Raw genomic sequence first — 24273 nt, forward strand, 5'->3', positions numbered from 1 at the left:
TCCTGTCTTCTGCGAGGTAAAATTATAGGTTTTGCCAATGGAGTCTGGTTGGTTTAGCAATGGCAATAAATCACTCATGTAATGGTGCTTTCCTGTCAAAAAATGCTGTCTGACAGCAAGGTAATGTGGTGGAAATATTCTAAATATAGTGCACACTTACACTGATATTGATTTTTTTAGGTGGGCCTTTTTAGGCGGCTAAAAGACCCTTTGATCATGACCCTGACCTTTTGCTTAGCGTCTCACATCTGTACCTCTGCTGCTCCTCCAAACTGGTGGCATGCCGACTGTCAACTACTATTGGTAACACACTAAGAGGTACCTCATACAGCCCCTCTTCAAAAGAAATTATGAGAGAAAGTCTGCGTTACAGACAGTAATGGAAAATGGTGTTGAGTTGCATCATGGGAGATATAGGATCCAGTGTTTTATGCTGGATATTAAAAATTAGGATGTCTGTGCTATTGCTGCTTCAGTTCTGACAATTCTCTTTTTAAACTGTCTCCTGTGAGTCTGCAAATTTTATATAACTGCAATAAATCACTGAAGTACCTGAAGAAAAATGTGTCTTACCCTCTGTGTGCACTGCAGACACATAGGTCCAGTTGTATCGTTTGACGATGTCCAGAAGCGCCCTGGCCTGAAGAGTGTCAGACGGCACCACCCTGAGGAAGTACTTAAATAATGTCTTGTCACTGAGGTCAATACTGGTTGCAGAGTAGGCGATCTGCGGGATGTTGAACAGCTGCAGGAGGTTTTGAACTTGAATGGCCACAGAGCTGGAGCCGGGCCCGATGACCCCCGCGATGGGCTTCTTGGTGGGTGGAGGCTCACTGGAAGGTACCCCTTCGATGCACCACCTGGAGCCGTCCCTGTCGTCCCGGATGGAGATGAGAGAGTCCCGTATGAACTCGATGCTCTGCTCCAGAGCCACCGAGGAGTGCCAGCAGGAGTCCCTGATCTCGCAGCCCAGGGTGATGTTGGGCAACAGGTGCGGGTCCGAGTTAATCCGATCCAATGTGTGGAACATGGCCTCCACTCTTTGGATGCCGTACTGCTCCCGGACCTCTCCACATTTCCTCTCCGCCACCTTCTCAGCTGATGGTTGGTGGTGCACAGAGAAGAGGGCACCGATTATAATATCCCCGTCCATCCTGGCCACCAGTCGAGAGGCAGAACTCGGCACCACTGACCTCTCATACTTGCCTTTAGACAAGACAAATGCCTCAAACAGTAGAACAGGCAAGTACAAAATGCTGATGGCAGTCAGGTAAATCATATTTGACATTGTGCCACAGGTGCTGGATGTAGAATCATGTCCACTTGGCCATAATGGAGGTCCATCAATCCATTTTTGGATGAAACACAAGTTAACTCAGCTGCTTCTCCTTCAGTGTCGTCACCCTGTGTGAGAGACACTGAGCATTAATTCCTGTTTTCATACATGCGACTACAGCTGCAGTGATTAGTCCATTAATCAATTAGTTGATAAACAAAAACATAATCAACTATTTTAATATTAGATTAATAATTTCAGTTTAAAGCATAAATATAACAATCTCTGGTTTCAGCTTCTCAAATGTGTTTTTCTTTTGACTGGATTGTACCTAAACAGACTAAATTAATCTAAGATTAGTTCTAATCAGACTTTAGCTAAACTAGGTTTAAAAAGAGTGAATCCAGATTTTGAACTAGCAGAGCACAGTTAAAACTAAACTCATTTTAGTAAATCAAAGTTTTGTGATTTAAACCAAAATTAAACATTTTAATCAACACAGAGATGCTTCCTTGCCCAAATATGAGGAAACATAAATAAATAATCAAACAATAAATTTCAGTACTGTTGGGGAAGAGGGATGAAAACCATTCACATTTGGCTGTAAAGTTAACAAAATGTTACATTGTTTCCTAGCTAGTTAAAAACAACAATGTTACATTGTAGACAGTCAACAAAATGTTACATTGTTTGCTAGCTGGCTAAAAAGTGTGAGGACAGAAGAAGCTCTAATTTCTCCATCTTTGAGAAAAACTTGCTTATCAACTGTAGTGAAAGAAAAAAAGGAATGCATTATAAAACTTAATTGGACTGAGTTTGTTCTTTAACTTACTATTTTTCTCAATCTGTCTATTTTAAAGTTAACACATCACATGTATAAACTGGAGCTTAAGGTTAAGGTGCAACAGCATTAAATTTAATCTGGCTTTACAGTAAAAGGTTTCAGTTTAATCTGATTTAATTTTAAGATAGTTTAGCACACAGACTCATTGGGCCTGTCATACATTTATAACTCTAAACATGTTTAAAGACATCATACCTCCTTCATCTTCTATCCTCATCATCTATAAACTGACTGACTGAAATATTAATGTAACCAATATGCAGTATCAATATTCCTCTCAGCTAAATATCTTATCTTATCTTATTTTATCTTATCTTATTACAAATCATGCAAAGGATTGTTAAAACATACATAAAAGTGGCATCTTAGCAGGCAAAAAAGGTAAAGTTATTGGACTCCTGTTGCAATTGTGGAACATATAAGAGCTGGTACCAGCAGTGATCCTATATGACAGGCTTTAAAATGCTTCAATCTGACAGATAAAAACTCTCTATAAGAGGGAAATCTTTTGAGTTTCAGCACCACGGACAGCTGCCTCTGCTTTAGTTAAGCATCTCTCAGCTGATCCATTTCAACCTGCGACTGTTTCTTCAACTTTTACCCCTGAAAGCATCACATTAAGACCCTGGGATGAGCTCTATTTAAATTCTCCTGACAGCAGACTGTAGCTCTTCTCCAGTCGCAGCTCTACAGCCGGTGTCATTTACAGGACAGAACAGAACATTTCCAACATCGTCACCTCCATGCACATGCATCCCAATTAAAGGGTGAAGCTTAATTAAAAGGCTACAGCAGACTGAATATTCGAGCATGTTAATGAAACGCTCCCATATTAAACAGCCTGGGGGAGTCTATGTCTGCAAAATGACTGGCATCACTTGACCTACCTGCACCAGGCGATCCGGGACATATCGGGTCTGTGTCTCTTGTGAAGCAGCCAGACTGGACTCCAGCTCTTCTGCCGAGAAAATACAGTGCACTGACTCTCTCCCTCTGTGTGTGTGTGTGTGTGTGTGTGTGTGCGTGTGTGTGTGTGTGTCTCTGCACTGATCATGAGGTGCCCCCTTCTTCTCCTCTTCCTCACTGCATCTTGTAAGCGGGTCACACTCACTGCAGTGCCCCTGATTTGAAGCCACAGTCCTGGTACGTCAGGAGGATGTTTCAGACAGTCAAACATCGATGAATGGCATTTCCCCCCCAGACAGAGTATTCAAATGCATGTGCAACAATGCGGGTAATTCAAGAAAGATAGTGACCTGAAAAGCCAAGATATCAATACCAGATCTAAGTAAGTAGATGGTTGTTTATTCTCCTCATGACAACTGTGAAGACACTGGTCAAACTTCACATAATTAGTCCAACTGCGTCGGTCCAGTCAGTGACAGATGTGATGCACCTGCATTTCGCAGCTGCAGCTGTAAAAAGAGTGAACTCTGCTGCCACCGTGTGGCTGATACAGGTACTGCGCCTGCGCCACAGTTTTTAAATAAAACTTCATTTTACATCCAGAAACAACCAATCAAGACTGTTGTTAGGTCATAAAATAAGCTTAAAGGCTAAAGATGCAGCCTTACAGTTGAAAATAATTAATAGAGCCATTCGGCTGCAGAAAAGAAGAGAAGATTTCAGATTGAGGTTGATCTGCTGTTTCTGTTTTAATGAGTCTAAAACTTTTTTAAAAAATGTATTTTAATTCCCAGCAGAATCATATTGTCAATTATTGACTTTTCTAATGACATAATTACATAGAAATAAGTAAAATATAATTAAATGCTTACATTAAGTAATTGCATCAGATAAATCAGAAAATTAATTAAACTAAATGGAGGAAAGGGAGACAAAAATCATTCAGAAAAAATAAAATCATTGTAGGCAACATTAATATCTTCTAGGGATTAGAGGGATATGTGAGTAGGTGAGTGGATATTTGGGACTGTATTAATGGGCTTATTAAAGTACTCCATATACTATCAAATTTGCTCTTTTCTCTAAGCTTAGTCACATCACAGTTTTGGCTGAGCTTGCACAATTGGTTAATTTCAAAATTAAAAATATTCCATCATTTGGCTTACTCCAAATTTAATTTATACAGATAATCTTTCTAAAGAAATATCTAAATATCTGATTATTATTATTATGGGTAAATAACAAATTATTTGTTATTCATTCATGCAAATGGAAAAGCAGATAAGCTCCTGAACATGGTTTATAAATGAGTTTAAGACTTATTTTTCTTCTTTATGGATACTAGCTGCTACACACCAGCCAACTATGACACACCATGTCTCAATTTCTAGTGTTTTGAGAAAGTTGCATATAAGCTTTGGTTTATGCACACCTGTAGGTGAGAAAGGCTCAGATGTAGTAAGCAAAGATGGATGATTTAATATTTCAGCTCTGACCGAACAAAATGTAATTGATCAGTATCACAACAAAAACAAACAACTGTTCTGACTCTTCAAAAACTTTTTTTTCTAGTAAATTACAATAAAAATTCAAACTAAATACATTTACTTAATCTATCAAATCAGACATTATTCAATTGTCAGAATAATAACAATGATCTATTCATCATGCATCCCTAGTTATTTATTGATTCAGTTATTTTTCCCCTTATCATTTGTCATGTCTGTTACGTTGGTTCGATCTTAATTTAGAAATTATTCATGCTACAATTAATTTTAGTTATTTAATGAATTTTAAGTGATACGCGATGGTGATAATGAATCGCGAAGTATCTAATTAATTTGTACAGAAATAAAAGGGGATATACACGTTTATGTACAGTAATTTATCTCTGTCAGAGTTTTTCTCTTCCAAACGCCTTTTTCATTACGATTTAGGAAACTCTCACTTTCCATATTTTATTAGAAAAACACAGAATAAAATGTGAAACGTTAAATGTAATCAAAAGTGCTAACGTGGATTGAAAAAGCAAAATGTACTAAACTCAACGCGCTACTTTTATTTTTGTAGGCCGCTGCTCTGACGTCACGTCCTGCATTTAAAAATGGCGAACAGCAACATCCAAATCGATAGATGAAGTGTGTTTCGGTGCGTGTCTGCCTGTTTACTTGGAGCTGCTGGGACGTGAAGCGACTTGTGATGCAGCGATAGAAACCAGACCGGTTTTGGGGGACACTCAGAAAGTAAATGTGCTTGTTTTTATTTGTTTGTTTACAGTAAAATGATAAATTACGCAGCAGCAGCAGCAGCAGCCACACAGACTGGAAGTGTTTTCATTGTGTAACAGTGGCCATACATTGAACCTCTGCTGCATGTCAACTAAAACTTGCAGCGACAAGAAGGCGCATATTTTAAAACTGCAGTATGCTACCATGCAAATAAGCTAACGTACTCATTAGCTAGCTAGCCTTAGTAGCTGTGATAAACACAGAGGAGCCTTTCCTGTGGACACAGTACGTGAACCGTGAAGTGAAAGAAGTTAGCTGTGCTTCCGTGTGCTGCACAAACATTATTTAGTGCTGAAATAATTTGTTTTCCTTGTGGGATATCTGCTGTTCACAGTGAGAGCTTAATAACAGACATGCTACCTCAGTTGGCCCCTGATGCACAAGATAAAGTCCCAGTGGTGGAAACGAGCTAAAAGCTTGGTTGAATGGGTGTAAATAGTTAGACTACAGTTTAAAGGAAAAGTTCAGCACTTTTCATGTGGGTGTTCAGTCAGTATGCATGGTAACTAGTTAACTGAAGCAATAAATTCCCCTGTGTGAGCTGAGTTCTTCCCCTGCTGCCTACATCATGTACCAGGATGCATTGCATGCAAGCTTCTGGCACCAATAGATGAGAGCCCTCATGTCTCAGTAGAGGTTGTGTGTATCCACATGGTTAATGTTTTGGCTTTGAGCTGATTAGATCGCTCCCAGTAAATTAATTTAATTCCAACAAGTAACCAATATCATGTTCATTTTCTCACATTTATAACAATTTCAGTAAAATCAGTTCAGAATTAAGCATTTAGTCAATTTTGTAGTGAAATCTGCATCTGTGACTTCACATTGTATTGTTTAGTAGATGTTCTCTCACTCTCTCTAGTGTAGTGTACACATATAACCAGCAGCTACTGCAGTACCTATGTTATGATCTCTCCTGCTGCAAAACCTGTAGTTCTTCCTGCATGTAGAGATGTCACACCGATGTGCAGGTGGAATTATTAACAGTAATTATTAAGCCTCAGTTCCACTAGGTGTTCCAGTAACAGTGAAGGGGAACCGGCGTGCCCAATAGAAGGACCTCCCCTAAGTGGAATGCAGCAGTCATTAATACACCTGTGAGGTTTCTAGTATGACATGTCAACATGCCTGCTCTGCAATTAGTCCATTAATCACTTAAGTTGACTACACCATCAACACTGACTGGACATCCCCATAAAAAGTGGCAAATTTTCCTTTTAACAATTACTTGCTTTCGGGGGGGGGGGGGGGTCTGATGGCCCCAAGATAAAGTCAAAAGGGAAAAACAAACTTGCATGATATGGTGTTAACTTTTTCTGTCGTTTCCTTTATCTTCTATATAAATATGTTGAATTCTTCAGGTCTGTAAAAATCCAAAATCCAGTCAAATAATCTGAGAGGGAAAAATAACTCTTTTGTCAAACTGCTCACAACTCACGTGTTTGTAGTAAATGCTGGTGTTGATATGTTAAAACATAAATATTGAAATAATTTCTGATGACCATTTGCAGTTTTGTATCATATATTGTCCATTTCCCTTGAGCCCTCAGAACATTTTGAATGTTTTAAATTTAAAAGCTGTTATTTGTTAAACACTATGCTACTGATGAGTTATAAATTAATTTAAAGCTACTACAAGGAGTTTTCAACTAGTTATGAAACAGTCTAAATTTAATACCGATGCCTCTATATGACTTAGATAACCAAAAAAGACCATTCATGAGAAGACTGGGTATTTTTATATAGTTATTCTTAATGGCTGCCACCGGGTTGGATTCCTTTTTCTTTCTATGTAGAGTTTAACCATGAGTAGCCGAAGAAAGAGGGCCCCTCCTGTGAGGGTGGACGAAGAGGACAAGAAGAGGTTGAACTGGAACATGATGGAGGACCGCAAGAATGAGGCGATTCTCGAAGATGACCAGATGCCAACCTGCTCCGTTCTTCCTGTCGATCCGACCCCCAGCAGCTCCTTTCTCTCAATCACAGAGGACGTGGCGGAGGCGGCCTGTACCAGCTCTGTGCACTTTACAGAGGAACTCCCTGGTACATCGTCATCAGAGAGCACCGCCACCTCAGCCTCCCTGGCCCTCACCGTCGAGCCAGCTCTTAAGCTTTCCCACACCTGGAAGGCGCTCATCGGAGAGTTCAGCGTCCGACCGGCTTGGGTCCCGTCTGACTGTGAACAGAGAGCTTTCGTCCTCCACAGGACGTTTGACCAGCTCTGCCTCAGTTACAGCAGCTGTGATGAGAACGCAGCGCTGCAGTGGAGGCCCGATGAGGACACGTGTACAGTGGAGTGCAGCCTCAGTGTGATCCCGCTGGAGGACCTTGACTGGATGCAGAAGAGGAGGGTGGTGCAGCTCTGCCACCAGACAAAAGACGGCTCAGTCAAGGTATGAAGGAGAGGAGAGAATGAAAAATCTTCCTTCACAAAATTTTCACTTTCTTCGATGTTTAGATTCATTATTCATCATCAGTTAGACAGATAAACTGACGAACAGCTGTTGTCTGTCTGCATCTGGCAGGTGGGGATTTACCTGCTGGAAACTGGGCTCGGGAAGCCAGACTTCCTCAGTGAGGGAAATGCTCGTCTGAAGAAAGCAAATCAACTAATGCAGAAGTTAATGGAATATTTCTACGATTTCATTATCCCTGGTAAGAGTCTGGTCCTAATATCTAATGCATACTGTGATCCAAGTTCTCTAAAGTAAATATAATAATAATAATAAGATATCAACTGGAAAAAATGGCTTCTCTGCTGTATTTTCCATGTAGAAGTTGTAGAGAATGAGGAGGAGGAATGTGACACTGACCTGGAGAGGCAGAATGTCGAGGAGCTCTATGATTACGTCAGACATCTGCACCAGAGAGAGAGCCAGGAGGTGACCTACGACGTCCAGCACAAAGCTCTTATTCCTGTCCTCAGACCCTATCAGAGCCAGGCCGTCAACTGGATGCTGAGGAGAGAGAAATCCAGGAATACTTCACCCAAAGGTACACCTTGGCATCGCTTCTCTGATTCCCTTCTGCACTCTTGAATGATGGTTATAATCATCCCTCCAGTTAATCGGTCTAATGAGATGTAAAACTTTGAATTTTAGGATGATGCAGGAGAAGGCTGTAGCAGTGGTTCTGCACTCATCATGCACGTACTTTACTGCCAACTGTTCTCTAAACTGTTACATACAGTTTTAGTCTAATGAGGTGTGCGAGAGCACATTGTCTTGCTGTGTTTGCCATATTGTAAACAAGCTGTTTCTTTTCTTTTCCACTGAAACTAGATCTTTGAAATTTAGTAGCTTTTCCTGAGCAGAGTGGAACGAAGTATAGTGGGAACAAAAGAAACTATTACATTTGAAGCGTTTTTTGACATACAGATAATTGTGATTAACAAGTTGTGGTTTTTTTTGTTTATTTATGCTTTATTATATTGTTTAAGCTTAATACATATCTGTTTGCCTTTTATGCTCACATATCTGCACACGGCAGATATAACATAAATAATACATTAAATATGCAAAGCCCATTTCTGAAATATACAAAGAAATGACTGACAATGATGAAATAAACATAAAACATAAAACTATGGCCAAAAAAGGCCATATTTTCCCAGCCATGTTGCTCAAATTTGAAACAAATTTACAGAAAATCTGCAAAAGAAAATCCAAATAATATGTGGTTCCATACACTACCATGACATAAATATGAGAAGTTAAGATCCAAAAAATAAACAGTAGGTGGCACTAACTATCCATTTAGGTACCAATAAACCAAAGCAGAAGAAGGGGCCTCAACCAGATGATTAAACGAGTATGAGTCAAACATCAAATGCTGGAAAATGATCAAAATATGACATTTCTGGAAACTGGAAACTTGCATCTACTACACGATTTTGCAACATGACTGTGGTCAGCTCAAATAATCTCAATCAGGTAGGTGTTTGCTAGGATTTTGTTAAGAGGTTTGTTGAAGTTGTGAACATTTACCATTTTCTTTGCAGAACAAACGCTGCATTTCCTCTGGCGGGAGTTGATAACTTTGTGTGGCAAGAAATTGTTCTACAACCCTTTTACCGGCTGGTAAGAACTTGAATTCCCTCATGTTAACAGATCTGTTCACTTAGATCGCAAAAACATATTTTCTATTTTACCACCAGTTCTGCAGTAGCAGTAGCACAAACAAAGTTCAGTTCACCTCCATTGTGTTGTAGCAGCAGCTTGAATCTCCAAACTTCAACTGATCAAACCAAAACCAACATGGCCAGATACCACTAGGAGGAAAATATATCTTTTGAATTTGGCTGAAGTGACCCTTTAATTTGCTATTTTGACGTCCATTTGTGGATGCTCAGTTACCTTCCTTTTGCTGTAGTTTAAAGGATGGGTTTCTTTGTGATACATGAAAGTATTTTTAGTTTTCAGCAGTTTTTTTCTTTTTTTTTTTTTCAGTTTAATCCGAGAGTTTCCCCTGGCTGGAGTGGAGTGGCCTGGTGGGATCTTGGCTGATGAAATGGGACTGGGAAAGACAGTGGAAGTTCTGGCTCTTATCCTGTTTCACACCCGACAGGACCTGGAACAGGAGGCCCTCACCCTGCCTGTGGTGAGGATCAGTAGGCACTTTTTTAAAAATACAGGACATCACTGTTTCCTTCTCATCTTTGTCTCTCTACCTTCCCCCTATTAGTTCATTATTAGGCCATATCTCACGCATTGTTCCTTTAACAGTCTTGGGGATATTTCTATAATGTAGGGTTTGTGCTGTTTTATTAACTTTAACATGCTCTGTGTAGAAGGCATCAGCTACTTTGTAAAAGTGTAAAATTATTCATCTCTTTTGCTCCTGCAGGGAAAATCTGTAAATTATTTCGTACCTCCTCCTCCTTTAGAAAGACAGAAAGTTATCCGCTGCAAGGCTGAAGTTCAGCCTAAAATGAAAGCATCCTACCCAAGTATGTCACTTATCATCCTCTCACACGTCACAGCTTTCATTCCCGCTGCAGTTTGAGTGAGATGTTTTATGTTATTGTTGTGCAGCTGTGCGTGTCATGCTCCTCACCGCAATCAAGGAGATGAGATCTGGCAAAGGAGCCTCTGTCAACGCCATCTTTACCTACATCCGTGCCACGTATGGTTATGACCTCCTAAAAAACCGCAACCACATCAGGAAGACGCTGGCGAAGCTGATTGATGAAGGCCTGGTGGACCGGGTCAAAGGTCGCGGCTTGGCGGGGTCATTTAAGCTGGGAAAGAACTACAAAGAAACCAAAAAGATGTTAGCAGGAGCAGCCAAGTGGGTAAGAATAAAGAGCTATGAGTATAAATGTTTGATGCTACAACTGTGTCTTAACTTTATTGTCTAACTTTTGTCTTGTTTCCTTTTTTTGTTAGAATTATAAAAACACAGAGAGCACGCCCAGGAAGATGTTTCAGAGGCGAGCAAAAGAGAAGGCAGAAGCAGCTCTGCAAAACTCGCTTACAGAAGATCAAAGAGATCTGTACTCTCCTACATCTGACTCTGTGGCACCTGAGGAAACGGAAACAAAGAAGGAGTGGGATGAAAGTCTGAACGGGAAAGCAGATCAGTCGGATGGAGCGCTGGATACATCCAGGACAGCCTCACAGACGTCTCAGGGGAAGTCGGACGGTCAGGACTTGCCCAGAATGGACGATCCACCTGAAGAAAGGGGAGAGGCTCCTCAGCTCGGGTCGCATGACGAGACAGAAACCCCCACCAGAGCGTCCGTCGTTCCTTTCAACACCCCGGACTACCGCTTCGAGTGCATCTGTGGTGAATTGGGCATTATTGACTACAAGGCTCGCGTCCAGTGTATGAACTGCCAGCTGTGGCAGCACGCAGACTGCGTGAACTACAAAGAAGAAAGCCTCGAAACGACGCCTTTCTACTGCCCTCACTGCCTGGTCGCCATGAAACCCGTCTCCACCGGCGCCACCCTCATCATCTCCCCGAGCTCCATCTGCCACCAGTGGGTGGAGGAGATCAACCGGCACATCAGGTCCTCCTCACTGCGCGTGCTGGTGAGAAAGTAGATGGACACATTAATATTTTGGTTCACGTTTTCTTTTAAACTAAGTGGTAGGAATGTTGCATATTATATTTTTCTCAGGGAATGGTGTATGTTAATGTTGTAGTTTTTTCCAGCTGCTACAGCTATATTTTCTGTAGAATTTTTATCCCTGTTTGCAGCGTGGCTCTACGAGGTCCAAACTAGGGCTGCAACCAGTGTTTTTCATTTTATTATCGATTAATCTGTTGATCAGTTTCTTGATTAATTGATTAGTTGTTTGGTCTATAAAATATCACAAAACAGTGAAAAACATGTTTATCACCCAAAATGACGTCCTCAAATATTTTGTGCACAACCCAAAGACATTCAGTTTAATGTGATAGAGACCTAAAAAAGAAATTATTTATATTTAAGAAGCTGAAATGAAAGAATCTGGACATTTTTAAAAAAAAAAATGACTCTAATGATTAATCGATCAAAGAAATGGTTGAAGGGATAGTTCAATTCTGTCATTATCAACTCACCCTCACTTTCAGTCTTCTTTAAATATACTTTCTCTGACTTGAAAGGCTTGGATTCCATTAAAATTGGTATAAATTCAGACCAGCAATATATTTGTAAGGTAGATATGTTGCTCCTAAACAGCAGGTAGCAACACTCAGTATCTCTGGAGGACCTCCACCTCGAGTACTGCTGTCTTCAAACATCACATTTTTCAGACAAACAAACAGTAAATAATATTTGGAACAAATATATGTTTGCAGTAAAAATTAAAATGTTGGTGTCAACACAAACTTCAAACTTATTTATTTTGCATTCCTATATCTCTGACTTCAGAGTTTATACGCCATTACTTGTGACACATAACCAATCAGATTGTGTTGGGGGCGGGACATTGAGGGAGACCACAGAACAGTGACCACAGACACAGAGAAGTGGCTGCATCAGAGCCGAAGTAGTGCATTTTTAAATATATACATTAGATCGGCAATTAACTGGCCATGCTGAGAATCGTTTGACTCCTAATCATAACTATATACTTTGCTGTCATGGATGGTGACACCAGAGAGTCAGATGATCAGCCCTCACACAGTTATCAGAGCTTCTCTGCACACTAGCACTGCTTTTGGGAAAAGTCACTTCTTAGTGTGGTGGGTGGATAGGTACAAGAAATTGGAATATAGTCTAATAATATTGAAATGCTGTGTTAGTTACTATAACAACTGCTAATCATTTTCAACTTGTGTGTTCTGCTAAGCCTGATACAAACTGAGATTAGTCACGCATTAGAAGATAACATTACTTACATGCAGCTCTTTATCTCAAGTGTTGTGGTGTTGTGTTCTCTGCAGCAGATGCTGTGTTTGCACTCCATTTGTTGCAGCTGTTAAAACTCCTCGCACAATCAGTTTCAAGACAGTCGCATTCGTGCAACAAATGTTAATAATAGTTCTCTCGCATTTTAATTAGCATATTCTTGCACTTCCAAAAAAAGCACACACACACACACAGACAAAACTGTTGAGCATAAACCATCTTGCTAATTAACACGACTCACCCGTCTCAGGTTTATCAGGGTGTGAAGAAACACGGATTCATCCAGCCGCACATGCTCGCCGAGCAGGACGTGGTCATCACCACCTATGACGTGCTGCGGTCAGAGCTCAACTACGTCGACATTCCTCACAGTAACAGCAAGGACGGACGCCGCTTCCGCAACCAGAAGCGCTACATGGCCATACCCAGTCCTCTGGTGGCTGTGGAGTGGTGGCGCATCTGTCTGGACGAGGCTCAGATGGTCGAGTGTCCCACTGCGAAGGTGAGTTGAAGGAAATCCAGAAATCAGAAATCGGTACCTGTGGTTTGGTTAGTCACACTCAAGGATAAAGCATTTTGGATTTTATGGAATTTCAGTGTTATAACCTTGTTTCTATTACATTACCAGGTTGATCCTGACCACACAGTTGGTGATGTGGTTCCTATAAAGTTTTATTTAAGTTTGTCTAATGAAACTTTGTTTATTCTCTCTTTTATTTTGCTGTCAGGCTGCAGAGATGGCTCTACGTCTCGCATCTGTCAACCGCTGGTGTGTCAGTGGCACTCCTGTCCAGAGAGGCTTAGAGGGTAAAACATATTAAATAATTACATAGAAAAACATACTCCAGGTATCAAAGCAGGCCTTGAATAAGAGGCTCTGTGTTTGGTCTCTTAATGTTAGTAAAACCATCATCAAAACCTGATTTTAAAAAACAAAATGAAACTCTAAACTGATGTTGTTTTCTGTACAGATCTATATGGCCTTGTACTTTTCCTGGGAGTTGACCCATACTGGGTGAAACACTGGTGGGACCAGCTGCTTTATCGTCCTTATCAACGTGGAAACACAGAGCCGCTGTACCATGTAATCGCTCAGTTGTTGTGGCGATCTGCTAAAAAAGATGTCATTGATCAGGTACTGATCAGTTCTGTATTCCTGTGATCTTTTATTCTTACTCCCATCTTTAATGGGACAGTTTGGATTATATGAAGTGATATATGAAGTTGTACTGTATTGACAACAGTAGATGGAGATCAACATGTCTCCAGTTTTTAAAAGCAGAGAGGAGAACCAGCATGGCAGCTAAGCAATGTACTACTGTGGACAGGGTCAGCAGCAAAAAGTATTTTAGTCACTTAAAAAAAGGTCCACCTATAAAAGTTACTGTTGGGTTAATTGTAGGCCATGTTTATAATATTTTTACTGCTTTAACTTACTATCAGAAAACCTTGTCCTCTGGGAAACTGCCAAATATTGCCTTCTTCAAAGCAATCAGACTCTATTTGCAAAACCAATAATTTTGCCCCGCAGAACACAAGTGTTGCTGGTCTACTGCTGCCTCAATCGTTTAGTTTGTTTGTGTTATTGTGTGATTTTGGTGTTTTGAAAGATAAGTTTGGATTCACCGAAGTAGCAGAAGCACACAAAAAACTAACAGATCGTAGCAGCAGTAAACTAGCAACTCCCGGGTTCTGCAAATTAAACTGCCTAATTTTTGCTGCTGACCATGTCCACAGCAGTATATTGATTGGATTTTGTGCTGGTACTCCTGACGTAATGTTGCATTTAAAAAAATTTCACAAGATGTAGTTCAAATGTGTTTGACCTTGTTTTTTTCCAGATCCAGATTCCCCCTCAGACAGAGGAGGTGCACTGGCTGCACTTCTCTCCCGTCGAGGGTCACTTCTACCACCGTCAGCACGAGGTCTGCTCCCAGGACGCTCTGGTCAAACTCAGGAAGATCTCCGACTGGAGCCTGAAACTCGGCAGCCTCGACCGCCGCACTGTCAACACCATCCTTTGCCCACTGCTGAGGCTGCGTCAGGCCTGCTGCCATCCGCAGGCTGTGAGGGGGGAGTTCCTGCCTCTGCAGAAAAGGTAGACGACACTTGAGGAGAGGTCTTTATCTGAAGGCAGCTGCACCGGTTAATTAGCAATCTTGCTCGGCTAAATAGAGTATCACAGAATTAATAGACCTCGCCAACCTTTTTGTCAATTATACAGTGTCTATTTGTGTTTATTTAGAGTTGACCCATTCTGTGTCATTTGCATTGGCTGGTTTTGTTGAGTGGGTTTTATCTGTGCCGTGCCTCCCCTCCCCAGCACCATGACGATGGAGGAGCTCCTGAAGTCCCTGCAGAAGAAATGTCGAGTGGAGTGTGAAGAAGCTCACAGACAATTGGTGTGCGCACTCAATGGCCTGGCTGGAATCCACATCATCAGAGGTATAAATCCCCACTTCTGTCCCTGTGCTGCCGCTGCTCCCAGTTTCCCATGGGAATCAGTTCAAACAAAACACAAGCCATGATCTCATCTTTGTGTCTCCCAACACTTTTTGTACAGAGATGTTTTGTTTCAGTGGGGTGATATATATAATGTGGCTGAGTGCACCGGGGTTGGTTTGTATAGCACACCTCATTAACTCCACATGTGACGGACATATTGAGTGTCACCAATAATCAGCGTCTCCTTTGCCACCTGTAGGTGAGTTTGTGGAGGCGGCAGAGATGTATAGAGAAGTGCTTCGTTCATCAGAGGAGCACAAAGGCCGACTGAAAACAGATTCTTTACAGGTATACATGGCCTCATCCCATTCATCTCTTTTATATACATCTGTGATTAACGTATGAACCGCCACCTGTCTACAAACATCTAATAGACTGCATCAAATTTACCCAAAAATGACAATTTCAAATGAAAACTGGTCACCATTCACTTCCTTTGCTCTTAAAGAGTATCGGAAACACTCTGAGCAGTTTAACCTGAAATTACTTCTACATTTAAGAAAAGTAGTGGTTTAGCGACTTTAGCTGTTTATTACTCAACTGAAAGTATGTTTTCATCAGTGTATAATCACCTGAAAATAAGATTTGTTGTGTTTTTGTTACCTTTCAATGAGTTATTTATATCGACAGGGCACGGGTCCTCTTCCATCGAGGCCGCCAGGTTGAACTGCCATTTCTCTACAGTAAACCAGAATGGACAAACTAAACACTGATTCTAGATAGAGCCATTTGCATTTTTGTGAGTTTCACAGCCACCGTAGTTTCTTCTGCACGCTTGGAAGCTCACTGCTAGATCCCACTAAATCCTTCACACTGGTCCTTTAATGTAAAAATAAGTATCATTATGTATAAAATACAGCTGCTGAAGTCTGTCTAACCTTAACACAAGTTTCTATGTTGTAATATTGATTACTTGTGTCTCTTTTACTGTTGTGGTAAAACAGAGGCTTCATGCTACCCACAATCTGATGGAGCTGCTTAGTGCAAAGCATCCTGGGATACCTCCTACGCTGAGAGACGACAGGCTAAGCGAGGAGGTAATTCATGAATATTTCTCTCGTTCATAACACATTTATTCCACTAAGGAATTTGTTGAGGTATAAATCTGTTAGTTGTATGTTATGTTTTCAGATTGGCTGCTGCCGTTTGATTTGATTTTTCTCCGTGTCTCTGTAGGCGGAGCAGCTGCGACAGCACTACATGACCAAATACGACTCTGAGGTTGCAGATGCTCATCAGAGTCTGCAGCCGGTGCTGCAGAACATCAGAGAGCTGAAACGCAAAGTGAGAACTCATTTTACATCTACTCTGGAGATTATCTGTTATAATATCAAGCACAGATTTCCTCAAACAATATGATGTACGCTACTGTATTGTGTAGAAGTACTAAGTCAATGTTTGTAGGCAAATATGTTGGGTAATAATTAGCTTTTAATAAAAAGTAAATGTCAGCCATAAACTTAAGTGGCTCCCAAACTATGAAAGTCTATTTGTGTATCCAGAAAAATTTAATTTGTTTCACAACTCAGTAGTTAGTGGAATAGTTTGCTTGCACTAATTTTACTAATATGTTTCACTCTGAGATTCCCTACAACAAAAATGTAAATTACGTGCATGGTCAAATTTAGAACTACTATTTGTTGAGTCCTTTACATGAAAAAGTTTTTAATTGCCTGACTTGACTAATCCTGTATTAAAGAGCTTCCCACCAATCATAGAAGTAATGTCTAATCGGTTTTATAGACTAGTTTATTACTATATAAATGCTGTTGTATAGGCTCTTCTTCCTGCGTTACCTTTGGTCACAGCGTTCAGTAATAGTCAAACATTAGTCAAACTCTTTTATAATGTTGTTTTAGATTATTCATGTTGGGTATTTCATATGATGTAAATGAGCTCAACCTTGAGTTTAGTTTCTGATTCACTGAATGAGAGTATTTAATAGCTGGAATGACTTTTGTTAATAGTTGCAGTCTAGAGAAGGTTTAAAATGTGAATATTTTGATAATAGTTGAAGTTTCTATAGAATAGTTTCACATACTAAAGTCAGATCTGTATTTAGAGTGATAATGTAGTTAGGACAGAACCAAAAATGTATTTTCTGCATATATCAAACTCTTCAAAATCAAAATATATTTAATTAGAAATAAAACTAACCTGTCCTGCTTTAGTTTTGTATTGTTTCTATCTTGCTAACTAAATACACTTTCCCTTTTATCATTACTGTAAAGACATAATGTCAGTGTATTATTTTTTTGTATTTGTGTTTGTTCGATTTGGGAAATATCCATAAACAGATAGTGGGAGATAGAAAACTTAACATGATAAAAATTTCTTTGTCAAGGTCAACCTGAATTCTCCCTGGTGGCTGGATGTTATCCAGAGAGCGATCCGCTGCTCCACAGACGACGATCTCGTGTCCCGCGTCAAGAATGAGCTGACGTCCAGCTACAAACAAGCAGCCCACAAGCTCTCCATGGCAGACAAGTAAACTGTTTACTTATTTAAAAAATAGGACAATAGATAATCCTTACTCAAGTGTGATAAATGCAAACGTGGTGTCCTGCAGGTTCCGTGATGCCTGTGGTCTGCAGTTCCTACTCACAACCCAAATGCAAGATCTGATGAAATCCCAAAAGACTGTGCAAGAAGCGGTGAAGAGTCTTGAAGGTCCGGCTTCAAAGAAAGTGATCGATGAGGCCACTATCTGTCACCTCAGGCCGATGAGACTACCACTCAATAAGTAAGACCTCTGCATTTTTGGTTTTACATCAGGAAAGTCTCATTTTGTCTTAAAACACACAAATTGTAGCATTTAATCATAGATTTGAATGTGATTATAAGCAAAAATGAAAGTTTTATTCTAACTAATTTTCCTCTCGTCATATTGCAGTTGTGTTTTTTGCAAAGCAGATGAACTTTTCACAGACTATGAGTCCAAGCTGTTTTCCCACACGTAAGTACAGCAATATTATTTTCAGGCCTGTCATACTATTAAGTCAAATTGCATGAAAACTTACTTGTTGATTCATGAGGACATTTCTCTGTCAGGGTGAAGGGTCAGACGGCCATTTTTGAGGAAATGATCGAAGACGAAGAGGGTCTGGTGGACGACCGCCTCCCCACCACCAGCCGAGGTCTGTGGGCAGCCAGTGAGACTGAGCGCACTCTGAAAGCCATCTTGTCTTTCGCCAAAGTGAAACGCCTGGACCCCGAGCTGGTGGAGGAGGGCAACACGTTCATGGAGCTGTTTGAGAACTGGAAGAAGGAGTACAAGGTGTGTTGAGGACAATAATGTCTCTTTGCTTGGGACAAAATGTCAAGAGAGGAATACATATTTGCATGGGGTTTAATGGGTTGAAAATGTACTTGAGATTTAATATGTAGCCTTTGCTTTCAGAAATGTTATTGTTCAGAAACACATGGTTATATAATATACTTAACCTGTCAGAGTATGAGCTATAAAGTGAGTTTGAAAAGCCAGAAATCTGAACAATCACAGTCAGATTTTTGGCTTTAAATAAGTGCCGATATTAACGAAAGAAGCAGACTGGAGTTAAAGCTTCCTTCCTGCAACCTCTGTCCCCTCTCAGGTGCTGCACGAGTACTGGATGGTGCTGAGGAATCACGTGTCGGCCATCGACGAGCTGGGTATGGCCACCGAGAGGCTACGTGTGCGTCTGCCTGATGAGCCGAAGCCCAAACTGCTGCACATCATCGAGCCTCACGAGGTGAGTAAAGGACAATGAAAGAACTATTATGACGGCATGTTTCTGTTAAAAAGGCACTTCAAACAAGTCAAAGTAATTTTTATTTATATAGCCCAATAATGCAAATCAGAGGCTTTAGAATCTGTACAACATGCAACCTTTGATTCAAATGAGTAATTAATTATATAATATGAACATGTATGTGATATGGGTGGTTTGGTGTTGACACTGCAGACCCATCACAAGTCTCGCTTCTGACTCAGAATTGGGCGCCATTGTTTGTTGGTGAAAGTTTCCCAGGATGTATTATTCTGCCTTAACTATTTTTATTGCATTCCTGACCTCTGCCCTCGGTTGTTTTGCTTGCAGGTGGAGCAGAACAGAGTCAAGCTTCTGAATGACCAGGCAGTGGCCAAGTCCCAACTCCAGAAGAAGCTCGGCCAGTTTCTGTATCTCACAAATCTTGAGAAGGTAATTTCCATTTAATGATAATTACAAAACACATACATTCTTTCCCAGCTCGTTCAGAGTTTTTTATCTCAAACTGTGTGGTGTGATCTCACTCCAAATGACGGAAATTCCTTTGTTCCAGTCTCAGGACAAGTCTACTGGAGGGCTGAACCCTGAGCCATGTCCCATCTGTGCCCGGCCTCTGGGACAGGAGGTGAGCTCTCTTTGGTTGGGGGTAGATTTTTAGATTTATGCAACATCGCTGCTTGCTCTCCATGCAGGGTTTCAATTGGATTTTTGTCCCATTTTCCCCAGTTGTTTTGTCATAAGGGGCCCCACACCCCTATACAAGACACTTCATTCAATAACTGATTTAAATATGTCCTGATTGGAATTTGGATTTGAACTGAACGCTTGATGGCATAGAAAGCTCTTTATCTTTTCTTTAAGTTCTTTCACCACAGAGCAGAAGAGTCCTGTTGAACTAATTTGTAAACCAAAATAATTCTATGTATTTGTTTGTTTTATTGGTGTCCCACCTATTTTAAATGTTGGGTCATTTCTCTGCAGCCTTGACCATTATCAATCATTGATTACATGCACAATAATTTTCCTTATTCAGAATAGGGCAATATTCTGAATTTGATAGAGTTCATGTAAACAGCATAATCAGCTTAGGGTATTGGAATTAGGCTTTCTTTTGGTTGGAGATAATCAAGACATGTGGGATACTATTTTGATGCACAGAAGCAAAATGGCTCATGCACGGCTGCATGTAAACAATGATTGTCTTTTTCAGAATAAGGGCAAAACCCAGAATATTTTGTGCGTGTAAACATAGTCAATGTAACTGATGCAAACAGGAAGATTGCAGATGAAACATTTTACCTGAATGAACTTTTGATTTGCATGAGTCAAGGCGCTTAATTGAACTACTGTCTCTTTTTTTATGTACACATTTTGTAACTAATGTTAAGAATGATGCAAATAAAGTTCTATATTTTAAATATTTTTATTTTTAAATATTTTCTTGCACAAAACCCCAGTAGCGCCTTCTTTTGTAGTCATCATGTCATCTTGCTCTTTCTTTTTCAGTGGGCAGTGCTGACCTGTGGCCACTGCTTCTGTAACGAGTGCATCGCCATCATTGTGGACCAGTACAGCGTGGGCTCACGGCGGCGAGCCATTAAATGTGCCATTTGTAGGCAGACCACGTCCCACACTGAGATCTCCTACGTGTTCACCACCCAGTCGTCCAGCCAGGACCAGGACATACCTGTCAAGGTCAGTGAGCAACTCCGTCCAGTTCTTTCTGGCTTCATTGTCCAAAAGTGTTTAGAAGTGTGCTGTTGCTCACCTGACTGATTGAGATGTTATTAATTACCATAACTAGCACTTATTATTATTATACTTTGATTCATGCTTTGTAATGTATGTAATTGTAATTTAACAACGTGTTTGGGCCATTTTTATTAACACTGTTGTCTAATTTTTCTCTTCCTGTGGTTGCCAGGGAAGCCACTCTACCAAAGTGGAGGCAGTAGTGAGAACACTGAAGAAAATTCAAGTGACCGACCCCGGGGCCAAATGTCTCGTCTTCTCCACGGTAACTGTAAACCATCCCCGCTCTGCGAGATAGTGATTTATTTTGATGATGCCGAGTTTGGATCTCACCCAGTTTGTTTCTTTTTCTCTCTCCTGCACAGTGGCTGAGTGTCCTGGACATCATTGCTAAGGCTCTGTTTGACAACAACATGGAGTTCTCTCAGATCAACGGGATTCACAAATTCCAGGTTCGAATCTTAATTGTTCTAAATATGTTTAACACTTAACCACCGAGTTGTTTTCCCCTGCACTGTGCAACACAACTTCACTAGGTGAGATTTACCACTTAAGGACAATTCACTACATTTTCACACACTTACTTTCTTGGTCGACACTGATATATGTTCTCCACCAACACACCAGTTCTCCAGTTTGCTGCCGCAGGCAAACACATCTTCCCTGTTACTTTATTTTTAGGTTAAATTGATTTTCCAACCTGCAGACATACCCTCAGGATAACAAAATACAGCCAATCTTATAGTGGTGGAGATCCACGCCCAATATCTTTTGTCTTTTGGCCTGAGGCCGTCTCTTCTGAACATATATAAGAAATCCCAACCATGTCAAAAATGTTATATAACTTTGTAGATGTCACTTGTCCTGGGCGTGATTGTAACTGTTGCTTTGATTTGAATTTTCCAGGAGAATCTGAGCTCCTTCAAATACGAAGAAAAGATCAACATCCTCCTCCTTCCTCTCCACACCGGCTCCAACGGTCTGAACATCATCGAAGCGACTCACGTGCTGCTGGTAGAGCCGATCCTCAACCCTGCTCACGAGCTCCAGGCCATCGGCAGAGTGCACCGGATCGGCCAAACCAAGTAAGAAACAGGACTTGCGTGCAATGAAAGTAATAATCGCTGTGATTTTAAATTTGCACCACCTGCTACCAATTAGTGTTACAGCTACAGCGTACTTCATTTGCCTGTAGATGGCGCACAGTGACATGTCTGCATCTTAAGTTCAGAACTGCCGCTGACCTTTGTTTTCATGCTGATCGGTGGCATGTTTGACTGGGACTGCAAGGCCTCAACTGCACTGCTAATAGTACCACACAATACTGCACAAAACACTCAGATACTACAATTAACCACTGTGATAAGTGATTATCATACATACATAAGTCTCATGTTTAGCATAGCTCCTGTTTACCGCTCATCTTCATCACCTCTGATGTGAACACATCAGATTTCCACACAGTCAGAGAAACGAAAACTGTCCTGCTGCTCATAGTTCAGATATAAAATGTCACACCATGCAGCCTCTCTCCTGCTGGGCTGTTGACAGCGCTGTCAGCCACCATGCTGCCCTCAGTTTCTACCACTCGTCTCTGCTTCAGTCACATTTAAGTGATTTACATTCCTCATTGAAATGTTTGCATTTTTAGAAGCTTGTTTGTTTTTGTTTTATCCTGTCATTGTGATGCACACTGACATTAAAAAAAGTCAACTGATGGACTTCAGAGAGCAGCCCTATACAATAGTGAAAATAATGTTAGTTGCAGCACTTGTCACAATGTCTGAGCAAGAAGTGCATAGTCTAAATAACTTTCTTATGCATGCACAATACTGAAATTTATGATGAGCAGTTAAATTATCATGATTTTCATCTGGACAGCATTTACTTTAATATTGCACTTAATGAGAAGTTTTGTACATCCTGTGTTAATTTCTGTTGTTGTTTCTGTCCACCAGGCCAACATTTGTTCACAGATTCCTCATCAAATCCACTATTGAAGAGAGAATGCAGGCAATGCTGAAGACAGCAGAGAAAAGGTGAGAGCAACAGAATATATGAAAGCTGACTCTTGATTTTTTTGTATTTAAAACCCACAAATTCATTTGAAAGGACTGATCAATGTTTTTTTTTTTTTAATTCTAGTCACACCAGCACAGCCATGAAGCACTCGGAGGCCGCCGTGCTGACAGTAGCTGATCTGGCTGATTTATTTACTGAAGACACAGAACATCTGGAGTGAATCTGAACACCTGGATACACCTGCTAAAGATACACAGGCAAAAAAAAGAAACATAAAGCTCACTCTCTACACAATGGTGATAGAAATACTCTGATTTTGCACATTTTAACTTTTTTATATAAATGTCCTCAAGTTATGAAATGCATTCCCAAAAAGATATTTTAGCAGCTCGCTGACAATGGACTGCGACATGTTTCTTAATTGTATTTAATTTTAAATTTTTAATCTCTTTGAATTTTTGTGTATTTGGCTCGTTGTCATAGTTGTAACTTAACTTATCCAATAACGACTTCAGCTGTTCAAGTACATGTTTGATGATCACATTTGACTAGACTGTACAGTATTGTTGCTTGTGTTAATCTAATATTAAGTATATGCATTTATATACAACTTTACTGTAAGTTAAAGGGGTAGTTTGGAGTATTTAAAGTGGGGTTGTATCAGGTACTCGGGTTGTGGAGGTAACAGTTCCAGCAGGGGACCTCAGACATCCCTTTCTCTGGCTACATTAGCCAGCTTGGACTGGGCGTTCCCAGGCCAGGGCAGAGATAAAATCCCTCCACCTAGTCCTCGATCTGCCCCATGGTCTCCTCCCAGCTGGACGTGCCTGGAACACCTCCCTAAGGAGACGACCAGGTGGCATCCTTACGAGATGCCTGAATCACCTCAACTGGCTCCTTTCTATGCAAAGGAGCAGCAGCTCTACTCTGAGTCCCTCACGGATGACTGAGCTCCTCATCCTCTCCCTAAGGGAGATGCCAGCCACCTTTCCGAGAAAACCCATTTTGACTGCTTGTATCCACAATCTCATTCTTTCGGTCATGACCCACCCTTCATGACCACAGGTGAGAGAAGGAACAAATATTGACGGGTAGATTGAGTGCATTACATACAATGGATGGTGGTTGACATGCCACCAGTTTGGAGAAGCAGTAGGAGTACTAGCAAAACGTATTTTATCCACCTAAAAATATTTATATCAGTTTAAAAGGTTTTATTGATAACATTTTTCTATAAATGAATGATTTAAAAAAAATCCACAGAGCTTTTAGAAAAGGTGAGGAATAAAAATATTGCTTTGTGAACTATTTTAAAATTTTTGATGCGTCCAAAATGAATATTTTGTTTATATTTCTTTTTCTATTCAACTAATTGGCAACCACTGGAATGGAATAGAGGGGGGCAGGAGGAATGCAATCTCTAGTGGTTGAATGTTATCAAAGCACCTTTAAGTGTATGCTACATTTAGTGTATCTTCACTGCAGCTGCTTTTCTCCAAAGCAACCAAACTCCATTGGTGAAATCAGTAATTTTACCTCGCAGAGCACAGCAGTCACTGGTCCACTGCTGCCTCAACTGGTAACTTTAT

General features: G+C 40.6%; 2 protein-coding genes across 2 annotated transcripts in view; one reads left to right on the forward strand and one right to left on the reverse strand.

The window, feature by feature from the left end:
• The window catches only part of grm1b (glutamate receptor, metabotropic 1b), a 32714-nt gene extending 29573 nt beyond the window's left edge, over positions 1 to 3141 (reverse strand). The window contains exons 1-2 of the mRNA XM_084742082.1: positions 3008 to 3141; positions 574 to 1404 (exon numbers count right to left, since the gene is read on the reverse strand). Coding sequence (XP_084598208.1) covers positions 574 to 1288 — 715 coding nt within the window. The 5' untranslated portion in view covers positions 1289 to 1404; positions 3008 to 3141. The remainder of the gene's footprint in view (positions 1 to 573; positions 1405 to 3007) is intronic.
• Positions 3142 to 5260: 2119 nt separating this feature from the next.
• Positions 5261 to 23217, forward strand: shprh (SNF2 histone linker PHD RING helicase). Its single transcript, XM_084742370.1, has 30 exons — positions 5261 to 5269; positions 7111 to 7707; positions 7840 to 7969; positions 8090 to 8308; positions 9315 to 9393; positions 9763 to 9913; positions 10160 to 10262; positions 10348 to 10607; positions 10702 to 11349; positions 12907 to 13158; positions 13385 to 13463; positions 13628 to 13791; positions 14498 to 14754; positions 14980 to 15101; positions 15361 to 15449; positions 16106 to 16198; positions 16338 to 16445; positions 17506 to 17648; positions 17731 to 17904; positions 18055 to 18117; positions 18213 to 18438; positions 18755 to 18892; positions 19241 to 19342; positions 19464 to 19535; positions 20417 to 20605; positions 20835 to 20927; positions 21028 to 21114; positions 21569 to 21747; positions 22621 to 22701; positions 22808 to 23217. Exons 2-30 carry the CDS (start codon positions 7120 to 7122, stop codon positions 22902 to 22904), a joined length of 4986 nt encoding a protein of 1661 aa, XP_084598496.1. The 5' UTR covers positions 5261 to 5269; positions 7111 to 7119; the 3' UTR covers positions 22905 to 23217.
• The last annotated feature ends 1056 nt before the right edge of the window (positions 23218 to 24273 follow it).

This window comes from Lutjanus erythropterus, chromosome 18 (assembly GCF_056507025.1).
Source record: "Lutjanus erythropterus isolate fLutEry1 chromosome 18, fLutEry1.hap2, whole genome shotgun sequence".
In the NCBI taxonomy this organism is placed as follows: Eukaryota; Metazoa; Chordata; class Actinopteri; order Lutjaniformes; family Lutjanidae; genus Lutjanus; species Lutjanus erythropterus.

Excerpts from the sequence above, each read along its gene's own strand:
- shprh (XM_084742370.1), top strand. The coding sequence starts at position 7,120 with ATGAGTAGCCGAAGAAAGAGGGCCCCTCCTGTGAGGGTGGACGAAGAG. Across the intron at positions 13,159-13,384 it reads TCGAGTGTCCCACTGCGAAG|GCTGCAGAGATGGCTCTACG; the intron begins GTGAGTTGAAGG and ends TTTTGCTGTCAG. Across the intron at positions 14,755-14,979 it reads TTCCTGCCTCTGCAGAAAAG|CACCATGACGATGGAGGAGC; the intron begins GTAGACGACACT and ends TCCCCTCCCCAG.